This window comes from Fistularia commersonii, chromosome 14, assembly GCF_037954325.1.
Source record: "Fistularia commersonii isolate RoL2024-O1a breed Wild chromosome 14, RoL_Fcom_v1.0, whole genome shotgun sequence".
Lineage (NCBI taxonomy): Eukaryota > Metazoa > Chordata > Actinopteri > Syngnathiformes > Fistulariidae > Fistularia > Fistularia commersonii.
Window position 1 is genome coordinate 9,521,625 of NC_141297.1, and position 21,007 is coordinate 9,542,631.

General features: G+C 39.4%; 1 protein-coding gene across 1 annotated transcript in view; it reads right to left on the reverse strand.

The window, feature by feature from the left end:
* The window catches only part of nphp4 (nephronophthisis 4), a 160,784-nt gene that overhangs the window by 15,807 nt on the left and 123,970 nt on the right, over window positions 1–21,007 (reverse strand). Inside the window, exons 16-22 of the mRNA XM_086159231.1 lie at window positions 17,799–17,959; window positions 17,005–17,188; window positions 11,295–11,429; window positions 9,212–9,402; window positions 7,225–7,445; window positions 3,431–3,620; window positions 1,377–1,460 (exon numbers count right to left, since the gene is read on the reverse strand). Of these exons, the coding sequence (XP_086015357.1) occupies window positions 1,377–1,460; window positions 3,431–3,620; window positions 7,225–7,445; window positions 9,212–9,402; window positions 11,295–11,429; window positions 17,005–17,188; window positions 17,799–17,959 (1,166 nt within the window). The remainder of the gene's footprint in view (window positions 1–1,376; window positions 1,461–3,430; window positions 3,621–7,224; window positions 7,446–9,211; window positions 9,403–11,294; window positions 11,430–17,004; window positions 17,189–17,798; window positions 17,960–21,007) is intronic.

A 21,007-nucleotide genomic window follows, 5' to 3' on the forward strand; every position in this document is an offset into this window, starting at 1 on the left:
CAGACAGAGAAAATGAAAATGGATGTTGACTGTGAAACAACTATAATTGGTATGAACTTCAGTTGTTGCCTTCAGGAGACGGCACAGCAAATCAACTGCCACCATTTTACCATAGCCTCTACAAGCGCTTTTCTGTTTTCTCTCTCAAAGCAGAATGTTCTTTTCAACTCGATTGAAAAAATCTTGTTCGTGTGCTGACAACATGGATTATCTTAACCACCTGTATTGTTCAGTCATCTGTATATTGTTCTACACTTCCAACATTATAGTCACTTGAGGTTTGTCACCCGTGCTGTATCTGTTCAAATGGATGATGCATCAGACATATAGGCCGATGCTGACCTGCATGAGTGGCCCATATCTAGCTCTTGAGATATGTGCTGACTGACAGCAGTGTCAAAACTGGCATCCTGTCTGTACTGCTGATGGGGATTGTCAGTTTAAATGCGCAACATATATGATCCAGGCCTGACCTCTCTAATCTCTTGACGGAACTATTGCTCAGAGCAGCCCCTCCCACAGTGACATACACGTACTAGGTACACACATACATGCAAATATTCCATCATCCCATGCAGTGGTAAAAACATTCTTTAAGGGAAAACAGGTGAGTCAATTGTCATTGCATGCATATACAACACACAGGCATGGACAGACGCACACGCACACATACACACACACACAGAATTCAGGCTTCTACTGAGAGGGCTGGAATTCTAGTTTCAAATGATTCATGAAGAGACAGAACCTAATTTGGGTGACAGCTGTAGGATAGAGAGACTGGAGAGTACATTACATCACAAAGAAGATAAAGAGCACAGTCTTATCTCAAGTTCATCCAAACAAGCACATTCACATTGTTTCCCCTTCCTCTAAGCTTCTTATGTGTTAAAAATGGATGAATAAGCACTTTAAAAGGCAAAATAACTTCAGAGTAATAGTGTATATGCACGGTTCATTTAACTAGATTACCCAGACGTGTCAAGATGTTCTCCAATTGGGGGCAGTTTAACTCTAAAGTCTGACATTTTTTTCCAGTTGGAGTAGATAAAAAAAAAATGTCCAGTAAGATAAAAAATGATTTCCAGCGTATAATTTTGCTTGGCAGTCTCGTCTGGGTAGTGTAACTTTTTAAATAGTTGACACTTCAAAGACTTCTTTGTGTCTGAACAGTGACTGTGTGGGAGAGGAAATGAGGAGTTGGCAGCACACCACCACAACATAGTGGATTGTCTGGGTAGTTATGTGTACACAAGATGTTGTCAGATGGAGAGGAGTAGTAGGATAGGAGTAGCTAAGGATCTCAGATGACATAAAGATTGCCAGCTGCAGAGAGATGGTTGCATGAGTCATAAGTACAACAGAACTCTCTATACCTTTATAATTTTGGCAGTCACAATATTGGCAAGAGTCTTCCTGGCCAGTTGAGAACCCTTGGTTGTAGGTAGGAAGCTAGGCCCCTGTTGGGATATGATAAGAACAATATTCCTTGTCATAATCTATTACAACAAAACAAATGACATCAAACAAAATACTGTATAACAGCACAAAAAGTAAAAATCAGCTGGAGTGAATAATGTTACATGCAAGTGCCATTTCAGGCTTTTACAACTCACTCCAGTATTTCCAGCGTATTCTCACACCAACATCCAATTTTAACCTAAATTGCTAACATATTTTTAAATGTTTTTGTCGACTACAGAGAAATTATGTACTACGATATATAGGATTCTTATTAGGACTAGTTGTTTGAGTTGTTAAATGTCAGCACGACAATTGTGTGTTGTTGGAGGTGTCCACTTGGGTGGGGTGGAATTTGCAAAGATTGCATGGTGCCCCCGATACGACTCATCATCAGTTGCGTGCCCTGACTTCATTGGGTGTTTCAGTCACTTACTCAAAAAACACACATTGCCGAGATTGGCCCAGACCTGGGTGTGAGGCGCATGGTGGTACCATGTGGTCAATTGGCAGCCCATGTAGCATCCTTACGCTTCAGCCACAGCCAGTGTCTGCTCCATTCTGCTGCTGTGCCAAGCAGATTGCTCTCTGTTGGGCCTGTCCTCTGTTCCCTACCTCCCTTAGTAGGCTCGTGGTGGAACTGGCTACAAAGCCCCTGCAGCCCACACCTTCACTTTCCAGCCCTGTCCCTCTGTTTCAGCTGCTAAATCATCTCACTGCATCCTCTTCCGCTAGAATGCTTTGCCAATGGCATCCTCCCCTGGGACCGTAAGCTCAACAATGAAGACATGCCGACAGGACTTAGACCATAGGACCGGGTCTGGCCGCAGGTTGGTCATTGTAATTTTTGGATGGGAAGGTGAGTCTCTGGCTGAGCTCTACCCGCATTTCCCAATCCCAGGCTGAGTTCAGCTGGTCTGAGTCTGAAGGTGCTGGTTTGGTCCGCCGTTTCTCCCATTCTCGGATGAAGGTTGTTATTTGGAGGCATGGTGCTGGTGGTTACCTTCCTGTTCTGCAGTTCATTTCCTCCCAGTTTCTAGGGTTGGAGCAGCACCTTTGACCTACGGTTCCTTCGGATTATGTGAGGTCATCTCCAGCCTTGTTTTGGCAAATTTGTACTTCTCCACCAGGCTTGAAATTGGTAGGGAGAGGGCTCCATTGCCATTCAGGCCTATGCTGGTTAAGCATATCAGCAGTCCAAGCCACTTACTCACTTTGGCATTCACCATCTTACCAGCCGTATGGAATGGGACAGAATGACCTCATAGATGGAAACTGGCCACATAAGACCAGGTAACAGCCCAAAGTGAAAAGACCAGAGCTTCTGCTTCGCAGGGAGAGCAGTTGTTAATCTGCTTGAGGCCACTGATGGTATCCTGCCTGAGTTATTCCATCTGCTTCAAGTCTTTAAGGTCTGCACTATACCAGCAGCAAAGGCTCTTGATAGGCTTCTCCTGAACTGTTGGTATTGTATTGTATCTAAAACTCTTGTTGCCCCCGGGACTTAAGATGGCCTGATGGTTCTCTTCGTGTTCGAAGGTTCACACTCTTTACCCATAATCGCTTTGCTTCATAGCTGTCAATGACCTTCTCGAAGATGGACAAGGTCTGTGTCGGTGGTTTCCGACTCTTTTTTCTGGCAGGATTTACACCACAAGATTTGAGGCTTTCGCTGGTTCATCCTCCGCTCTACTGCTGTTTGTGGCTGGACGGGCTCAGGCCTCATGTCCATTGGTGGATCTATGCTTGGTTGAGTTTCATCTGGGGTTCTGATATCCTGTAGACTGTGGTGAATCTCCTTCTATGGGGCTTCAATGTATGTATATGATGAGTTAGAGGAATATGATTCCAATGTATGATTTATTTGGGGGAAGAACATCATCATAGTTTCGATAACATCAGTAGTTAACATGCTTACTTAAAACATGGTTTAGAATAACTTCAAACTTCAAAAAGTTCTAAACTTTACCTGAAAGGCCATAGTGTGTTTGCAATGGAAGCTCTGGTATTTCAAAGGAATGTGAATGGTCTCTTTGGGTCGAAGATAAACACTTGGACCTGGAGCACCCACTTCCAAATGAAACATGTTCTCCTCCAGTGAGGTAGGAGTTTTGGTTAGTGCTTTGAAGTAACGCCACTCTTCTGTGCTGGTGATGACACTGTATGGGAAGATTAGGGGACATGGGTGAAATGAAAACAGGCCCTTATCTTTAGAAAATCCCCCACGGATCAGCACTTAACTTGTTAATCAATCTGAAATGAGATGCAAAGCCAACAGTTCATCACACCCAATAGTAAGACAACAGTAAAATCAAAAATCTCAGCACAATAAAACCCAAAACGATGCTAAAATTTGAAAATAAATGGACTATAGATTACATCAAATGGACAAATGGTAAATGAATAAAAGCACAACGGTTATTGACAACAGAATGAGTGTGTCGGAGTTAGTTGAACCCCAATACCAATTACAAACACATTGACTTTGGGCGGAAAAAAATAAAATAAAAGTTGTTTACACTGTCTTCCTTTGAATGCGGAAATTTCATGGACAAAAGCAAAAAGAGAGGTGTTGCGTTAACTTCAAAGTCTTCAACCCATTGGTATGGAGAGAAGAATTCTTCTCAATATGAGAGTTTATGAATTAGTCAGGGGTCGACCTCGCTGACAATAGGCAAGATGCAACAGTAAATTTAGCGGGACTTATTTGGTGATCCCCAACTCCTACATTTGTAATAAAATATGTGTGGCTTTGTGTTTCCACAAAGCCTCAATGAGAAAAATAAATAAATCATGATATATATATGTTAAAAAAAAATACAACAACAACACACTGATATATTTCTTTTAAAATGCATTACATACATACTGTGGAACAGGACAGGTCGAGACCAATGTAGATCAATAGATTAAAATTACCAATGACAAAAAGATATCAAGAAATAAAATTGAACGACAGTGAGGGTCGGGTAAGTGCAGCACTGTGGAGAGGACAGGACAGGAGAGGTAGATATAATGGGCAAAAAGAAAGCATGACTAGAACATTTTCCTGTGTTTCAGGGTTCCAACAGCCATGGTTCACACTGGGCTCTGTGATGCCAAGTGTAAAAGGTAGCCATGCAAAATGGATGGCAACAGGTAGAGCAAACGTGTCCTCCATGACAAGAGGAGCCGCTGGGCTCTTAACCACTGCAGACATCAAAGCTCCAGCTAGGTTATCCAACTTCTAAGTACTTTCTCTTCAAAGCCTCATGCTGAATTTTAGGTTGAGGGTCAGACTTTTTTTCTGTTTATTTCAACAGAACAAAGAGGCAGATCCCAAGGCCTTGTTTGCATTCACAAAAAAAAAATTAAATAAACTGTCAAATATTGGCTGAAATACAGACAGGGATGTTACAACATGATGCACTGACCAAGCAGTACATGAAATCAGCAATATAATAGAAATGTCATTTTTTAATTTTTGATTTTTATTTTGCGTTGTCATTTGCTTGCAAATAGGCAACCCTGTGCCAATAAGCTTTGGCAGATGGTCAGGGTAAAATATATTTTCTGATTAAAAAATACATTAAGCAAATTCTTTACTCTATACAGCTGTCCGTTTACAGTGAAGCTCAATTTTATTCACTTAGGAGTTCTATAGCAAATTGGTTCTTTTGTCATGTACACCTGTATCATGACTTACAACCACTTGCTTTGAGCCATGGACTTTCTAAATATCCTAACTGCTGGGATGCATTCTGCTTTGTACTTAGATTCTAATAACCCTGCATTGCTTTTGTTGCTCAAGTACCGAGTAATTTTATCAGTTTTTAAATTGTATTAAAATAAAAGCTTTCAGCTAGATTCCTGTTAATATACTTTGGTGTGAGTCAAAAAGGAGAAACATTGTTTTAAGGGAAATACTATTGGCTCCATTACCTGAAATGAATTAACTACTTAAATAGAATATACAATTTTGTTACAATAAATCAATAGACATCTATAGTGATATTCTGAATCTCTGTAAATTATCAAACCCTAATAAAAAGCATTTTATAACAATTGTATATTTTATTATTATATAATAATTTCCATCCCTCCATTGAAACAACTAGTGACAACAATACACATGGTAAGAGCCGCTGTACAATAAATCAGTTAAACACAGTATTAGCTGGACAATTTTTGGAGGGGGCTGCTTAATAAAGCTGAGTAGGAAACCCTGCCTTGTTGGATGCTGAAATTCCCTTGGTAATTAACACGTTTCTAGCTATTGGAGGAGGTGACAGACGGTTTACTCTGAAGTGTCACACTGCTTCCTTTTGAAATAAATAAATAAAACTCAAGGCACTAAGCTGGCAAGAGGACAGATGCAAGGATTGATGACTCTCAATTAGACCTGGTAAACCCGATGGCAGTGCTAATGCCATAATGATTCATCCATGCCGCACTCCAACCTTTGTTGATCAATGTGATATATGTTAATCCGAAGTTCAGGCATGAGCAGAATTCATAACAAACAACTCAGTGTGATGGGATTATCAACAGCCCTAACTGGAGGAAACAAATGCCACATGGGTACTTGAAACGGGTGATCCAGGAATCATCAATCATAATGACGGCAATGTGCGGATTAACAGGGTTATTTTGCATCTCCCCAGCACTGTTGGCGCAACAATTTCAAGGACAAGTAAGTATAGAACTAGAATGTTCTTTGAATATATGCCTAGTTTCATAATATTACTAGAGGGGTGGATTGCAGCAGTTATTCAAATGTATAGCTCTTGTTAATCCACGCTGCCAAGTGTAGAAAATGAAATTCTACAGGTGCTCGTTCATGTTTCAGTTGAAATACATAGACAAAATTCACATTAAGACACATCCAAGTGAAAGCACAAGCAGGAACCTGAAAGACAATTTAAGTTAAAAAGTCCTCAAACATACACAGACCTTCCATTCTTTAGACACCTTCGCACACATGCCACATCAAAAAAATGAAATCCATCTGTAAAATCTCTATAGGTTATAAATCATGGGATTTCATCACCCATGTCAGTGTGGAAAACTGTAACAGAATCTATTCATACCACAATTGTAAAGTAAAAACCCACTCATTAATCTTTTGTGGCAATCAAGTATTCTTAATATACAAACTAACACAGCTATTACTATCATACACCTTACTGTTGTATATCACCCAAAACAAAATAATAAAATAGAGAGGAATAAAGCAATAAGAAAAAAGACATAGTTAGAAAAAGGAAAGCATAACAAAACACATTTCGTAAGTGATGGACAATAAACCTACTATACACTAACAGCTATTTAAGCTAATGACAAAGATGCTTTCATCTTGTGTATGATCACAAGATATTTTTCCCCCTTTGTCAGTAAGGGTCTCAGTAAAATGTTCCTTTACTGCCCCCCTTAGGAGGTCTTTATACATTGGACAGGAAAAATTGAAAAGAAAAGGAAAATTTTCTAGATTATATGTATAGACATATAAAATCTAGAGAGGGCTAGAGAAGAGCGAAAGACACATTTCAACTGTGTGTAATGGTTTCAACACCTGGCAGGACTTTTAACTGATTGTGATAATCTCTGAAAAATATACACTTTGTCACACATACTCACAGCTGTTATGTTAAACTGAAGATGGACTGAAAAACTTGTAAAAGTTTTCAGAATGATGGATAAAGAAGCAATCAAAGATGGAATGATAGTCTCAGACAACTCTCTGTTCATACTTTCGATTTAGGAAAACTTGCAGGGCAGACTTACCTGAGCTCAGGATCATCACTATAGATGGTGACAGTCTGAGGTACATTGAAAGGGTTTTTGAGGACAAATTCCATGTACTCTGCTGATCCAAGACTAGCATAAAGCAGGTGCTGGGTGGTGATGCCCTGGCTGAGCATGTTGGTGATGCACTCTGCCTTGCTGAGCTCTTCACGCTGTTTGAACTGATTATGTTCTTCAGTTGGCATGGCGTCTTTGAGACACTTTTAACACAAAATAATATGAAAATTCAGACAAAGTGAAAGAAATTAAATTTATCATCGGCCAATACTGAAACACATTGTAACATGTATGATAGGTAAATGAAAAAAAATATATATATTAATCCGTCGTGGAGAAATTTCATTCTCTGCATTTAACCCATCATGTATTAACCATGAGCAGTTGGCTGCCATCCATCAGCACCAGATGAGAAGTTAGGGGTTCAGCGTCTTGCTCAAGAACACTTCAACACACCAGGAGGAGCCGGGAATCGAACTAAGAGTGTTCGATTCCAAAAGACAATCGCTCTGCCTCCTGTGCCAAGCTGCCCCCAAAATAAAGAACTGAGCATTTCTTAAGCAATTCAGTAAAGTGCCACACTTGAGCAATTACCTCTGTGCGTTTTTTGAAACTATGACAACATTTGGAAGATAAACCCAGGGTTCAAAGACAAATGTGACCCTTTGCTTTTTCAAAGACTGCTGGGATACTAAATAGCACCAATCACTAAGAAAAACAACTTTTGAAAACCCTCTAGACTTATAAGAAAAGGCAAACAAATCTGTGAAAAAATATTACAGACACTTGATTGTCACATACTGGAATTAAAAAAATTAACAATTGTCAATTTGCTTTGACATCGTTGAGGTTTTATGCTTATACAATAAAAATAAGTTAAAATGTTAAATTGGGAATTAATAACTGGCCAAAATGTGATTTTAAAAAATTGGGTTCTCATTCAGCAAGGTTAACTTTTAAACTAGATCACAAGTCACAACCATATTGTGGATTCTGGCCAGGTTAAAAAAAAAAAAGTAACACTTCCGTTTTCAAAAACCGACAAAGCCTTTCGGATAAGCTTAGGTGAGATCTAAGTCCAGTTGCCACAATAAGAGATGACGACAACTTACCTTCACTGAAACAACATTTTCAAACTCAAGGTAATGTGTGCTTTTGAAAATGATAATTTCAAGGTTTCGATGAGTCTAGCACACTGAAAACTATGTCGATGACAAATATGGCCCAAAATAATTTGCTGTTACTTGCCAAGAACAGAGAATTCCAAAATAGACTGTGAAGGTTTTCTGAAAACCTTATTCATGTATTAGCAGTGCAGTACTCAGTTTGTCACAAAGTATTGGCTGTTATGACAGTGTGAAACATCTAAAACACCAGTGTAACAAAGGTAATAGAAAAGACATGCACCAATGCTATCCATCCATCCATTATCTACCACTTATCCTGCACTCAGGGTCGCAGGGATGCTGGAGCCTATCCCAGCTGTCATTGGTCAAGAGGCGGGGAAAACCCTGGACCGCTCGCCTGTCAATCACAGGGTCGCATACAAAGACAATCATTCACACTTTCATAATTTTTTTCTCCGATTAACCTTTTTGGCCTGTTGAGGAAACCATAGAAAACCCATGCAGAAAGTCCACACAGGAATGCCCCCAGCGTGATCCCAGTGAGTTCTTTGCACCGTGAGGCACAAATGCTTACCAAAGCACTAGAAGTAAATAACGTGCCGTCAGGTAGAAGAACAATTAACATCTTCTCGTACAGTCATTTCAAGGCACAACTGTAACATTAGTAGGTTAAGGGGAGATTGGTCCACACCTCTTTCCTGTGACAGTGTGTAAGAGCCCGAAACAAGTTTATTTTTCTGCTTCTAATGTCCATTTGAGATTTTAGCGAGTGACACATTTGAGACAGGAATTTATTCTTGGTTCCTAATTGGGTTGAGGAAAAAGTGTGACCTCACTCTAACCTTTGTTGCTTTGGAATCTCCCTTGCCCTCCTGTTGATGCACAGCGGCCATACATTTGAGTTTGCGGCTCTCACTGTCAGGCATGCCTAAATTGTGCTCCATGGACTTCATGGTGCCAGTTCTGCTACTGTGCCCAAACAATGGTACATGTTCCTCATCCGTATGCAGTTTGTGTGCATGTGCATTCCTTGCTGTGAAGAAGAAACAAGCCACAGTCATGAATATAGTCATTAAGCACAATGGTATGTAATCACTTTGTATTTTGACCATGTATTCTAAAAGTGTAGACTCAGTACAGAGAGGTGCTGACAAATACACCGATATTAGATCACATAAAGCAAAGACTAGTTAAATTCAAACAATTTCGGCCAAACCAGGTGAAAGCCCCACAAGCAGGCAAACAGACCTACTCTCTTGCTAAAACATTGTCCAGATTTGTTGCTCTATATCTTCTAATTAAAATACCTGATTCATCATCTAGACACCAAATAATCCATTCCGATTCAGACAGGATAATGCAAATTAGCCATGTTTTTTAAAGGCTTTGACAAGAGAATTTGCCTAATCCTGCATTTTGAGCACTCAGATATTAACAAAGTTGAAACATGGGTCTCCTCAAATAATCATCAATTTGAATACATTAACTTCAGCTATGAGCCTTTATAAATTCTATCACTGTAAAATGATTAAAGCTACCAAACCCAATAACAATGAAGCAACTGTTTAGTGACGTTTAAGCCAAAAAACAGTAACTATGACTTTTCAAAATCTTAAGAGAGCTGAACACAAATGAGAATTGCTGGAAATTATTAGCATGCAATGGCAATAAACATTATGTTGAACTTAGTATTGCTGTTGGTTAGACTGATCGAGTTTACATCCCAATGTACTGCTCTAACCTAAGAGCATCTCTTTTGCGGTGACCCAAATTACTACATTTTGTATGTGTTACACATAAATGCTTGCGAACTGGTTTCCTTCGCAGTTTACCTATACCTGTATCATTTTCTATCGCAATTCCTGACCATATTTCCCTCAAGACTTCTTATCAAATGTGCAGGTGATCGACTACCACTCATCTAAGTCGATAGAGCCTTGCTACAACGCTTATTTCGGAACTGCAGGCAGTGGTGGCACTACTTACTGAACACATGTTGCTTATTGTGACTTATTGGTTTAACTGAACTTGAGTGAATGTACAATGTTAGTTAGAAATGGTGCAGCACAGCTGAGAAAAGTGAGAAAATTGTTACATGTTATTAACTATAGATAGAAGAGAAGAACTGCTGTTGTATGTTTGTTGTGGTGTGATATTCAGGCATGAATCTAAGGGTAGAAAGAAATGGAACAGAGTAGGAGTTACTCCTACAGCCATTAATTAAATGCATAAATGCATTTACAATTAAACGATGCATGCCTGGTTACATAGGTACAGTATGCTTTTTACATGACAAACAGTAATGACTCCTCCTCATGCATTTTCCATGAGTATTGGTATGTAAAGTGCCATGAACAAATATTTGGGGGGGGGGGGGGGGGGGGTGCATCAACAGAGCACTTAAGCATTTTAAAAAGCTTCATCTGAGTTTGATGGATTTATTGACTGATCTAATTTATGTCATCATTTGCATTTATTGATTTGTTTCTGTCTATAATATGTGGTTTTGTTGGTTCGTGTCACAGTTCACAGTACATACTAGTATACTGGTAATTGCTTGTCTAATTGAGGAAGAAAAAAATCGTTTTCTCAAGTGTGTGTGTTCCTTTGCTTGGACTGTGCATGTACATGCACAAAGTACAAACAGGACTGCGGCTAGCCACCAGAGATGTTTTTATAAGCTCAATTAGGCTGAAAATTGGGTGGCTCATTGGCTCAGCCAACAGCTAGAATGTGAAATGGATTTAGTTCAGCTGATCAACGTAGGAGCTTAGTTTACAGCCAACTGAAATAAAATAATTCCTAATTGCTGGGTATCACACAAATGAGTTTGCCTATACATACAATGAACACTAAGGAGAGAAAATGTCAACAATTGATATGCTACAACACAGACATAATTCATTTTTGGGGTTAAGTGCTTACCATTGAGTTGCAGGACATTTCTGGGAGACAAGCTTCCCCCTCTGAAGCCACCTGAAACTTTGCAAGGAGTGATTATGTGTGATGGAGAAGGCATTCCATCTGCTGTCCTTTTCTTGCTTGGATCTGCTTGACACCCTATTCGAGAGATAAACTGATTTGTTTTGGGGGGTTCTGTTGTTGTTTTAAACAAAAGATCTTGCTATTTAACATAATCAGGAAAATGAGCAAATTTTCAACATGAAGAAATTTGGTACTTTTAGCAGAATATAATCCTTGGAATGATGAATGTACTTTGATAAGTACAAAATAAGACAAAATTATATATGCAGACTTCTAACTTCCTCAAAAGGCACACTTGAAACAGAGGCAGGAAAACCCCCATCTAAAATCATGTTAAGGATTAAACTGCTTTTGCTTTTATGTATTTTGGTCATAGGTTTCCCATGGTAACTGTCTGAAAAGATTTCACTTCATGAAATGATTAAATCCTTTCTGATTTAAATGTACTGCATGTACTTTTTTTAGCAGTAAAGCACATTTTTTCATGTAAGTGAGAAAATACAAACGATTGACCCAGCTTGTTGTAAGAGCACACTTTACATGTGAAGTTGATGCTCTCAGTAGCAGGACTGGAGCTCACTGAACCAGTTATCTTTCCTGACTTACTCAATGTATTGACAGCAACTCTCTGCAGCTCTACTTTAACTGTGACTTCCGACTTGGGGGGTTGATATCTGCTCATTTGAGATCTGACCATAATACACTATGCATGAATGGGCATCACTCACACACTCACTCACTCACTCACTCACTCACTCACTCACTCACTCACTCACTCACTCACTCACTCACTCACTCACTCACTCACTCACTCACTCACTCACTCACTCACTCTCTCTCTCTCTCAGACACACACACACACTCACTCACCACACACACACACACACACACAGTCCTTTAAGCCAGCGTTCTCTTTGGCCTTGATACAAGATACAACACACTGTCATTGTATGCAAGGCCAGACAGAATACTGTCCAGGTTAAACCTTGGCCGAGAACACCCCATGGAGGATCAATACATAGGGAGGTGCCTATAGTGGTTATTTAGATGCCAGAAACAGCCAGTAAAGTCCTGATGTAGAAATCTGGCACGTTGATGAATCTCATGCTGATTGATGGTAAATGCTGGCCTCTATGTTGTTTGGCAGAATACTTGCAATTACATGCGTAGAAGGCAATTCAACTAAAAGATGTCAAATATTAACTGCAACCATTTGACAATATTGCAAACAGTGAGGAGTGGGTCTTATATACAAAAAATACATTACATATACAAAAAATATAACAAAGGTCCTACAAACTATTTACCCAGTAATTAAAGCTGCTTTATGTCATCATAAATTGTCAAAGTGACAGTATCCTTTGTGCAATAAAACCAGTCTCTTGGCAGCTGCATTGTGTTGACATTTATTGTTGAGCAAACAGATATTTTTCCTTCAGCTGGATAAGTAAGTGTTCTAGGATGAATCTGAAATGATACAGGGAATGATGATTGATTGGCAGCTCTCATCAACCATAATACATCCTATGTAGGTTATAACAATACTTTATCTTTTCTTAATACCCTGTAGGGAAAGCCATTCTCTGCAATTTACCTATCATGGTTGAACCATGAGCAGTAGGCTTCCATCCACCAGCTAGGGGTTCCGGGTCTTGCACAAGAATACTTTGAACACTAGGAGGAGCCAGGAATCGAACCAGGAATGTTTGGCTCAAAGGACGATTGCTCTATCTCCTGCTCTATGTTACCCCCAAAAGAGCGCGTTATGTAGGTACAGTAAAAAGCAAACATCTGATAATAAAAGGTGACAGATACATACTCATAGAATCATATCACCAGATTATGAGATTTTTTTTCTGTTGATGACTAAAATGCTCCAACAGGTTTCTAGACTGTGTCGAATCAGAGATTAGTCAACTACGGTGCAGAATTGAACTTCAATATGTTTTAGTCTTTCCAAGTGGCTCAGAATACCTGTCCAGGATGCAAGCATATGAAATATATTAAGTGGAATGAAGCAGTGACTTTGCAGTCCAGAATTGATGGCTCAAGGAGTTTAAGAAGAGGTAAAAGTACCCTCCAGATCTCCAGCAACACGCTGAAAACAGGCAGAATCTAAATGAATGATGACTGGTTTTGCCATGCAAACAGACACAGCCAGCACAGTTCTGGAGATTAATGAGTGAGGCGTCTAGAGTCCCAATGATTTTCCCTCATCATCTATCAGTTGTTGCTGCCCCTGCCATTAAGCAGCAAGTATTTGAGTTATACTTCTTAAACATTACTGTGAAGACATTACTTCTGCCATTCCTTAAAAATCTCCTTTCAGCAACAATGCCACAGAGAACTCAGCCTTGATGCCTCATTATTGGCCTTTCAGATGCTTTCTTTTATGTCAACAAAAGCTTTGATGATGGATTGATTTGTACAATAAGTCTGCAAGGATGTGATAAGATGAACACCCAGTGCTACTAGTTAACAATCATACAAATGGACTGTTGATGAACTCAATTATGACCCTCTGATTTAATCATTCTATCATTTGAATTAATCAACTATCACTTGAATGATTAGTCTCATCAGATAAAACCTACTTTGGAGCTAATCATGGTTGACATGGATGGATCCCATGCTACTGAATCACAATGGTAGATTGATTGGAAAGCTGACGGTCTTCTACAGTCATATTTGCGTTAATACTCATAGCATGTCTAAAAAGATGGAAGCCCTTTACATATTTTGCTTCTCTGGTGTCTCTGTGGAAAAATACTGAATGGTAACCAATCACCAGGAGGTTTCCTTATCAAACACATTGACTACTTTATATTGTTGACAATAATCCTGCTCAGCATTAGCCTACCTGCCCTCCCTTCTTTTTTCTACTGGTGGTTTTTGAAGTTAAGGCCCCAACAAGCCACTGATGTATTGCCTCCTAGAGCAAATAGGTGAAAGCAACAAGGGATTTTTAAAGTAGTGTGTAGTATTCGATTTCTTTTCCTCCTTGTTCCAAGCAACTGACCTTTGAGAATAAGCAGATTCTCCTTTACATTAGGGCTAAAAGCCAGGTTGATGAAGTCATACCTTAATGAGCCAAATGGCAGTACTTTTAACAAGAAGTGAGACTGGGTGATACTATATATGCAGCCTTGGGGAAATCACCTAGCTCCACTAATTGTTAGGTAAACTTCACTGATGTTTTTTTCCTCTTGAGGAGGCTTTTAGATGGATTTGTTTTACTGTCTCCTTCTACAACAGTCAGTCTCTCTACAGCTTATCAGACTGCCGCAGATGAGGAGCACTGTGAGGTCTGGAGAAGGTTCTGATCAGTATTCAGTAGAGTGCAGAGGAAGATACATTCCATCTGTTTGTTAGTTTGTATGTGTTGTGTTTGTATGTCCACATCTATGTTTATCTGTGTGTATCCATGTCTGTTTACTGAGTAAGAGAAAATTGGAATCAATGAAAATATACACCCATAACTTGGAATCTCTATTATGTATGAATTATTTACTTCCTTCAAACATTTACATATTGGTACAGTATCAATACAGGTAATATGTAAGTCCTAGCAGGTTTTTTCACTTATAAATAACATGACCACTACCATTTGGAAATGTATCATACTATCCTTTTTTGATGCTCAAACTGCATGTATGCAATATATCCATCCATCATCTACCCATCTTCTGATGCTTATCCTGCACTCAGGGTCGCGGGGGATGCTGGAGCCTATTTCAGCTGACATCGAGAGGCGGGGTACATCCTGCCAGTTGCAGGGCCACATACATAAACAAAAAACCGTTCACTCACTGTATTGGGGCAATTTCTCTAATATTTTCCCAATTAACCTGTTGCATGTTTTCTGACAGTGGAAAGAAGCTGGCGGAAATTCATGCAGGAGAACATGCAAACTCCACACAGAGAGGTATGTATGCAATATGTATGCAATACATTGTCAGAAAATTAAAGGCTATTACTGCTGTATCTATCTGTGTTTTTCTTTTGTTTCCAGACCTACAGATTGCTAAATGGCTGGAAAAGGCAGGACGCAGAGCAGGAGGTCACAGAGATAAAGATGCTAACATTCTCTTTGGGAATGAATATTCATTATTTTATATTGGCAATATCCCCTCAATACAATAAAAATGTTTACCTCCGCTTTGTTAGCACTTTTTTTCATCACTTTAAATCATCAATACATTTTAAACAAATATCCTCAACCTCTCGATCCAAGATCCACGGGCACTTTTTAGTGTTAAGCGCTGAAAAACACCCTGTTTTTAAAACCATGTTGACCAATTTTCAGTCTGTGGGAGACTTAAAAGTCCGCTAATTTTCTGACATCTTTATAATCCATGGAGGAGGCATGAGAAATGTATTGAATTTTAATCACAAAAACAGAAAGAAAAGGGTTTCTACATGATATCAATGCCCCCTCTATCCTTCACCTTCATCACAGATTTTGTTACACCTACCTTCCTTTACATCTGTGCCTATGCATTAAAGCATTGCCTTTTAAGCATTTGTGAATTCATTGATATGCACATAAGCTTACATACAGTATACTGATGTCCCTCTCATGTACCTCTGTCTGCAAACAGTACAACTACTGGTCAAATGTTCTCATACCAAAGCCCACCCACACATTCTGATTAGCAAATTTACTTCAGATTGTTACTGCCCAGCTCATAAGACCGCTGAGTCATTATAGCTTGATAGCAGAAGCCAAGAAAGAACCCCACGAGGGGCATTGATGAGGTGAGAGAACAAAATCAAACAACAGAAAGACAGATAAAGACCAAAAAAAAGAAGTGTGAATTTGAGAAAGGCAGCAATTGACAGAGCCAGAAACATGGAAGAGTGCATGTGCACAGCCTGCAAATTGATTCTGACTGTTAGTCAGGCTGCCTGATGGATATCGTACCCTTGATTGGAATTTACATGCAGAGACCCTCCTTCGACCCCCAGCACACTCAATAACCCACTGCACTCTTAAACTGCTTGGATTGATAAGTGAGAATGTGTTGGCATATTTAGCCTCAACAGTGGCACTTAACAGAGTTTTGGAGGCCAGAAGAAAGATGAATCGTTTATGATCAGGAGTATCATTCAACAGTTGATTAATGCCGAGGAAGGTATTGTCAGCTGCCATCATGCCATTAGGATTAGCTGAGTCAGAATTGAATGAGTATGATGGAGGAGAAAGGCACTTAGCCACAAAACAAACTGGACCTATACCATCAAGATATTTGACTTAAGCACTGTTTTTTTCCTGTTCAGCTTTTTTTACTTCCAGGAAATGAAAACTTTCAATAGCAGGAGCAGCCCTGTGGAATTGCCTATTTCCAGACTCTAAATTTCATTTATTATAAATAATACTTCATTATCTAAGAATCCAAATGGGATACAACCACAGTATCCTTTGAAAAAGTCTACAGTAACGTGTCAGATACAAAAAAAAAGGGGGGTGGGGGGTAAAATTTTTGTTTTACTAAATAGCCATGCGTAAAATGCCATCATTTGTTACCGACAGTAGAACACAACAGCAATTAAATAGAACAGCTAACTCCATGTCATGAGGGTCCATTAGTTGTCTTGTTTTCATGCATTGTAATGTATCACAAAAGCCAGGATGTCATAATGTACTTGCCTATGTTTCCAGTGCGTATGTGCAGCCGCCCCCTGAGAATGGTGTGGACCAGCCTATGATTTGAAGCTGAGGATCTTTGCAAATCTCCGCTCATCGGCAGGCCTTCCTCTCCCACATAATCGGTGGTCAAAACCTCCACCTCATGAAGGGCCTGGACTGCCATTTTACCCTGACGCAACATGTACTGGAGATAGAAAACAGGTGTAAGGAAGGGAAATGAAAGTGTAATTGCAATTGACACAACAGACAGAAAAGCAAAGAGAGAAAAATGAGGAAAAGGAAAGGTGAATGGGGGAAGGATCAGGTTTTTACTTTCTACTAAATGGATTTTCAAGACTTCATAATCAGTCTCAAAATCACTTCAAAACGTGATACAAGAGACAAGTTAAATCAGTTCAGCACAACAGTTGGGAAAAGTGTTTAGTAAATCGATAAATTGTACAACAAAAAGATCTAAATTTAAAACAATTAAAATGCTTAAACATGGCATACAGAGGCACTTGTGCTACATATTGAGGTCTTTCTGTATTTCACACTCAATTAATGGGAGTGCTCTTTTCTCCAGTTTATTCTTCAGATGAAAACAGTCAAATGCCTCATGAATACCACACACACACTGTGACAAGATGGTGATGCATCATGATTTGACACTGCAGGAGTAAGAGATTGAGTTCTGTCTTCCTGATGCAGCATCCCTTGTCAGTTAAATTATTTTCAGTGATCTATCTGGTAAAACAACAAAGGAATGCAGTGGAGGTGAATCATAAAAAACTGCTTCGACCAGAAAGGTTTACCTTCAGCTCAATGGCAGTTGAACCTATTAGAAGCAATGAGTTACTGTCCCAAAGGTCAATGTGCAACGTGTGAAGAGCCAAGTAGCGCAGGAACAAACGCTTCTCTCCTGGCCCTAGAAAATTTTCATCTACTTTGAACTGCACCTGCAGACCTGGGGAGCCTGAAAAAGGAGAGAAAACATTTGCTACTAGAAATTAAAATGGTTCAAAAACATTAGGGTATACTGACCAACTACAAAAGGGGTGTAAACAACATAAAGACTGTCTGACCCCAAAATTTGCGATATGCTGTAGATTCTGACATAAGAAGGACAAGACTAAAGCTTTCTCTCGAGTTTAAGTTTAAGTTAATTCACTGGTCCACATTAAAAAAAACAGTTGAATACATTTCTTTCCATCTGAAGCATTTCTAACAATGCATTTTGTCTACTGTAAAAGCTTTCAATGGTTTCATCTATTTCTGTATGCCTGTTGGATGCCTTTTTAGTGTGACAGAGAGGGATTTCATCTTTTTGCACTGCATAGCAAGGTATATATTAAACAACATCTAGAATTACAAAATGCTGAATGGGAAATGGCCTAAAAAATAGCATAGAAAAGGAAGTTGCTTGAGATGAAGTGGTAACTAAGATGAGCGGCTATAATTCTTATTTGCGAGGATACAATGATTAAAGGTGCAGTTTGCCACAGGGGAGTGACTAACTTGTATGTCGCATGGAACCAAGTCACTGGTATAATTTTATTTCATCATCAAAAGATACACAAGTCTACTCATTGGTCACCAGAGAAGAATACATTCATTAATACACAGGACAGGTTGTTACTGTCCCTTTTTTGACAATGTGGTTCTGCTAAGCAGAAAACTGTTCCTTCTGCCTAGTTGGGCTAAATTATTAAATTGGCTATAGTATCTATAACCAACTGTCAGATAAATCAAACTTAGCACTACAAGCATCAGCTTTTGGTCAGTGAGTCTGATGATTGCACTGCATGTAGTACAATAACCAGGGAGTATGGGCTATTTCATGGAATCAAGTGTACCCTAGGGTTCCCATAATTCAAGAGGATAATCGCATCTAATACACTGCCAAAAGACGACAGGAGTGATTTCATGAACAGCAGGCTACAACAACGGCTTAAATCTCTAACATCCACAACTGACTTGCCCTTTAAAACAAGTAGAAGTACCTGTGTATCAAGGATATGAAGGTAGTTGGTGTGAGAGAGGAGATTACAAAGAATAGGGTTAGATGGAGAAGGTTGATTTGCTGGCGACCCCTGAAGGGAAAAGCCGGAAGAAGAAGAAGAAGAAGAAGAAGAAGAAGAAGAAGAAGAAGAAGAAGAAGAAGAAGAAGAAGAAGAAGAAGAAGAAGAAGAAGAAGAAGAAGAAGAAGAAGAAGAAGAAGAAGAAGAAGAAGAAGAAGAAGAAGAAGAAGAAGAAGAAGTCCATGTGTATCAGTCATAGAAAATGGAAAGAAAATATTTTAATTTGTTGAGAATTTACACAACATATAGTTTGAGGACATACATTTTTTATAGGACATTGGACTACTGTGAATCTGTCTAGATTCTATTTTTTAATTTATTTAATGTTAATGCAATGGTACATGCATTGGGCATTTGTGCTATGTCAGAAGGAAACGCACATGTTCAATCTAAAATATGCAATCTAATTTTGTGATGGCAACTTTGAAATTTAACCAACCGAGGATCCAAATTATTCTCTGATTTCAAGCAGTGGAAATTATTCTGAGCCTGCCATTTAGGTGATGCTGTGGTGCAATAATCAGCTGCAGCCAAAAATAAACATGCAACTGTGTGTGAAAGGGGTAAAAGGGGTGAGTGTGTGCTTGCATGACAATTTAAGTCCAAAAAATGTCCCAATAGCATCCCTCAGCGCTGTACTGGCACCAGCGCTCTTTTTATTGCCTTGGGCCATACATGCAGAGAAGCTACAGGGAGGTGACAGTCCTGTTGTGCAAAAAAGACCAAAAATCCTATCTGATACCTTCCTCAAACTAAGGTTAAAGTTGCTTTTCAAGCCCAAACAATGGTGGGCTGGATGGAATTCTGCTCCTTAAATCAAGTAGAAATACATTACAATTAATCCAATCATTCAGTATATCTGGACATGAAAAAAATGCATGACTCTATTTTGATGAATATATAAAAAAACAGGATTTTTACCAAAGGACCATCCTAGAGTTTTTAATATTCGGGGTTAGCATACAGTATGCGCCGCAAACAAATTTCTATACGTTGAAGCCCTCCACCCCACCCACCACCATCACCTCCAAATACAAATTATCTCTACGTGGACCATTAACTCACAGCATGCCTACAGAGGGAAAAAGAGAACGTACATGTATGTGTACGAGCGCGTGTGTGCGTGTACGTGTGTGTATGTGTTAGTGTGTGTACATCCATGGGTATGTGCTTGTAGCAACTCAGCATGCAGTCAAGGAGCGGCACACAGCAGTCACTCCCGCCCTGCTGACTGGCCAGCTGTGTTCACATCAGGCTGAAAATCATTGCAGGGAACAACTCAACAATGCTGAAAAGTGTAAGGGACATACAAAACAGTGAAGAGCAGCAGATTAGACCTCAGGATTCTGAAATTGATGCTGAGTGGGGCAAGAGTGTGTAATAGTTAAGTGAGTGTACTTAGCCTAATCTATCTAGTAGAACAATATATAATATAATAATGATGATGTGATTTATAGTAGATTCAATGCAAATATACATTTGAAACTAGCAATTGTTGGTCTGGTAAGTACCGATTTGCATGTGTTGGGATTATGTAACATAATTATGATTAAAAAATAGACAGAATGGTCTTTCACAATTTGGCCAACCCCCCTAAGGCGAGAGGCTCCCAAGCTAGGTCATCACCAAGGGTGTCTTTCAATACCACATCCAAAGTAGAACAACAGTCAGCAACCGCCTCCCAATAGATGACAACAAGCTGTATGCCAAGTATGTAAATTACATTGACTTCCTGATTCAGCTCACTGTAATATACAGCCATGATCTCAGGATTTCATTCAGACTGGATAACTACGGAGCGCTGGTGTGGACAAGATGGACGCTAATTGCCAGAGAGGGGGTTGAATTATCTCGAGGCAACATTGCAGATGCTCAGGACAGCAACAAATACCTGAGGATCCTACACGCAAATGGCAACAGCGAGGAGATACTGAGGTCACCCA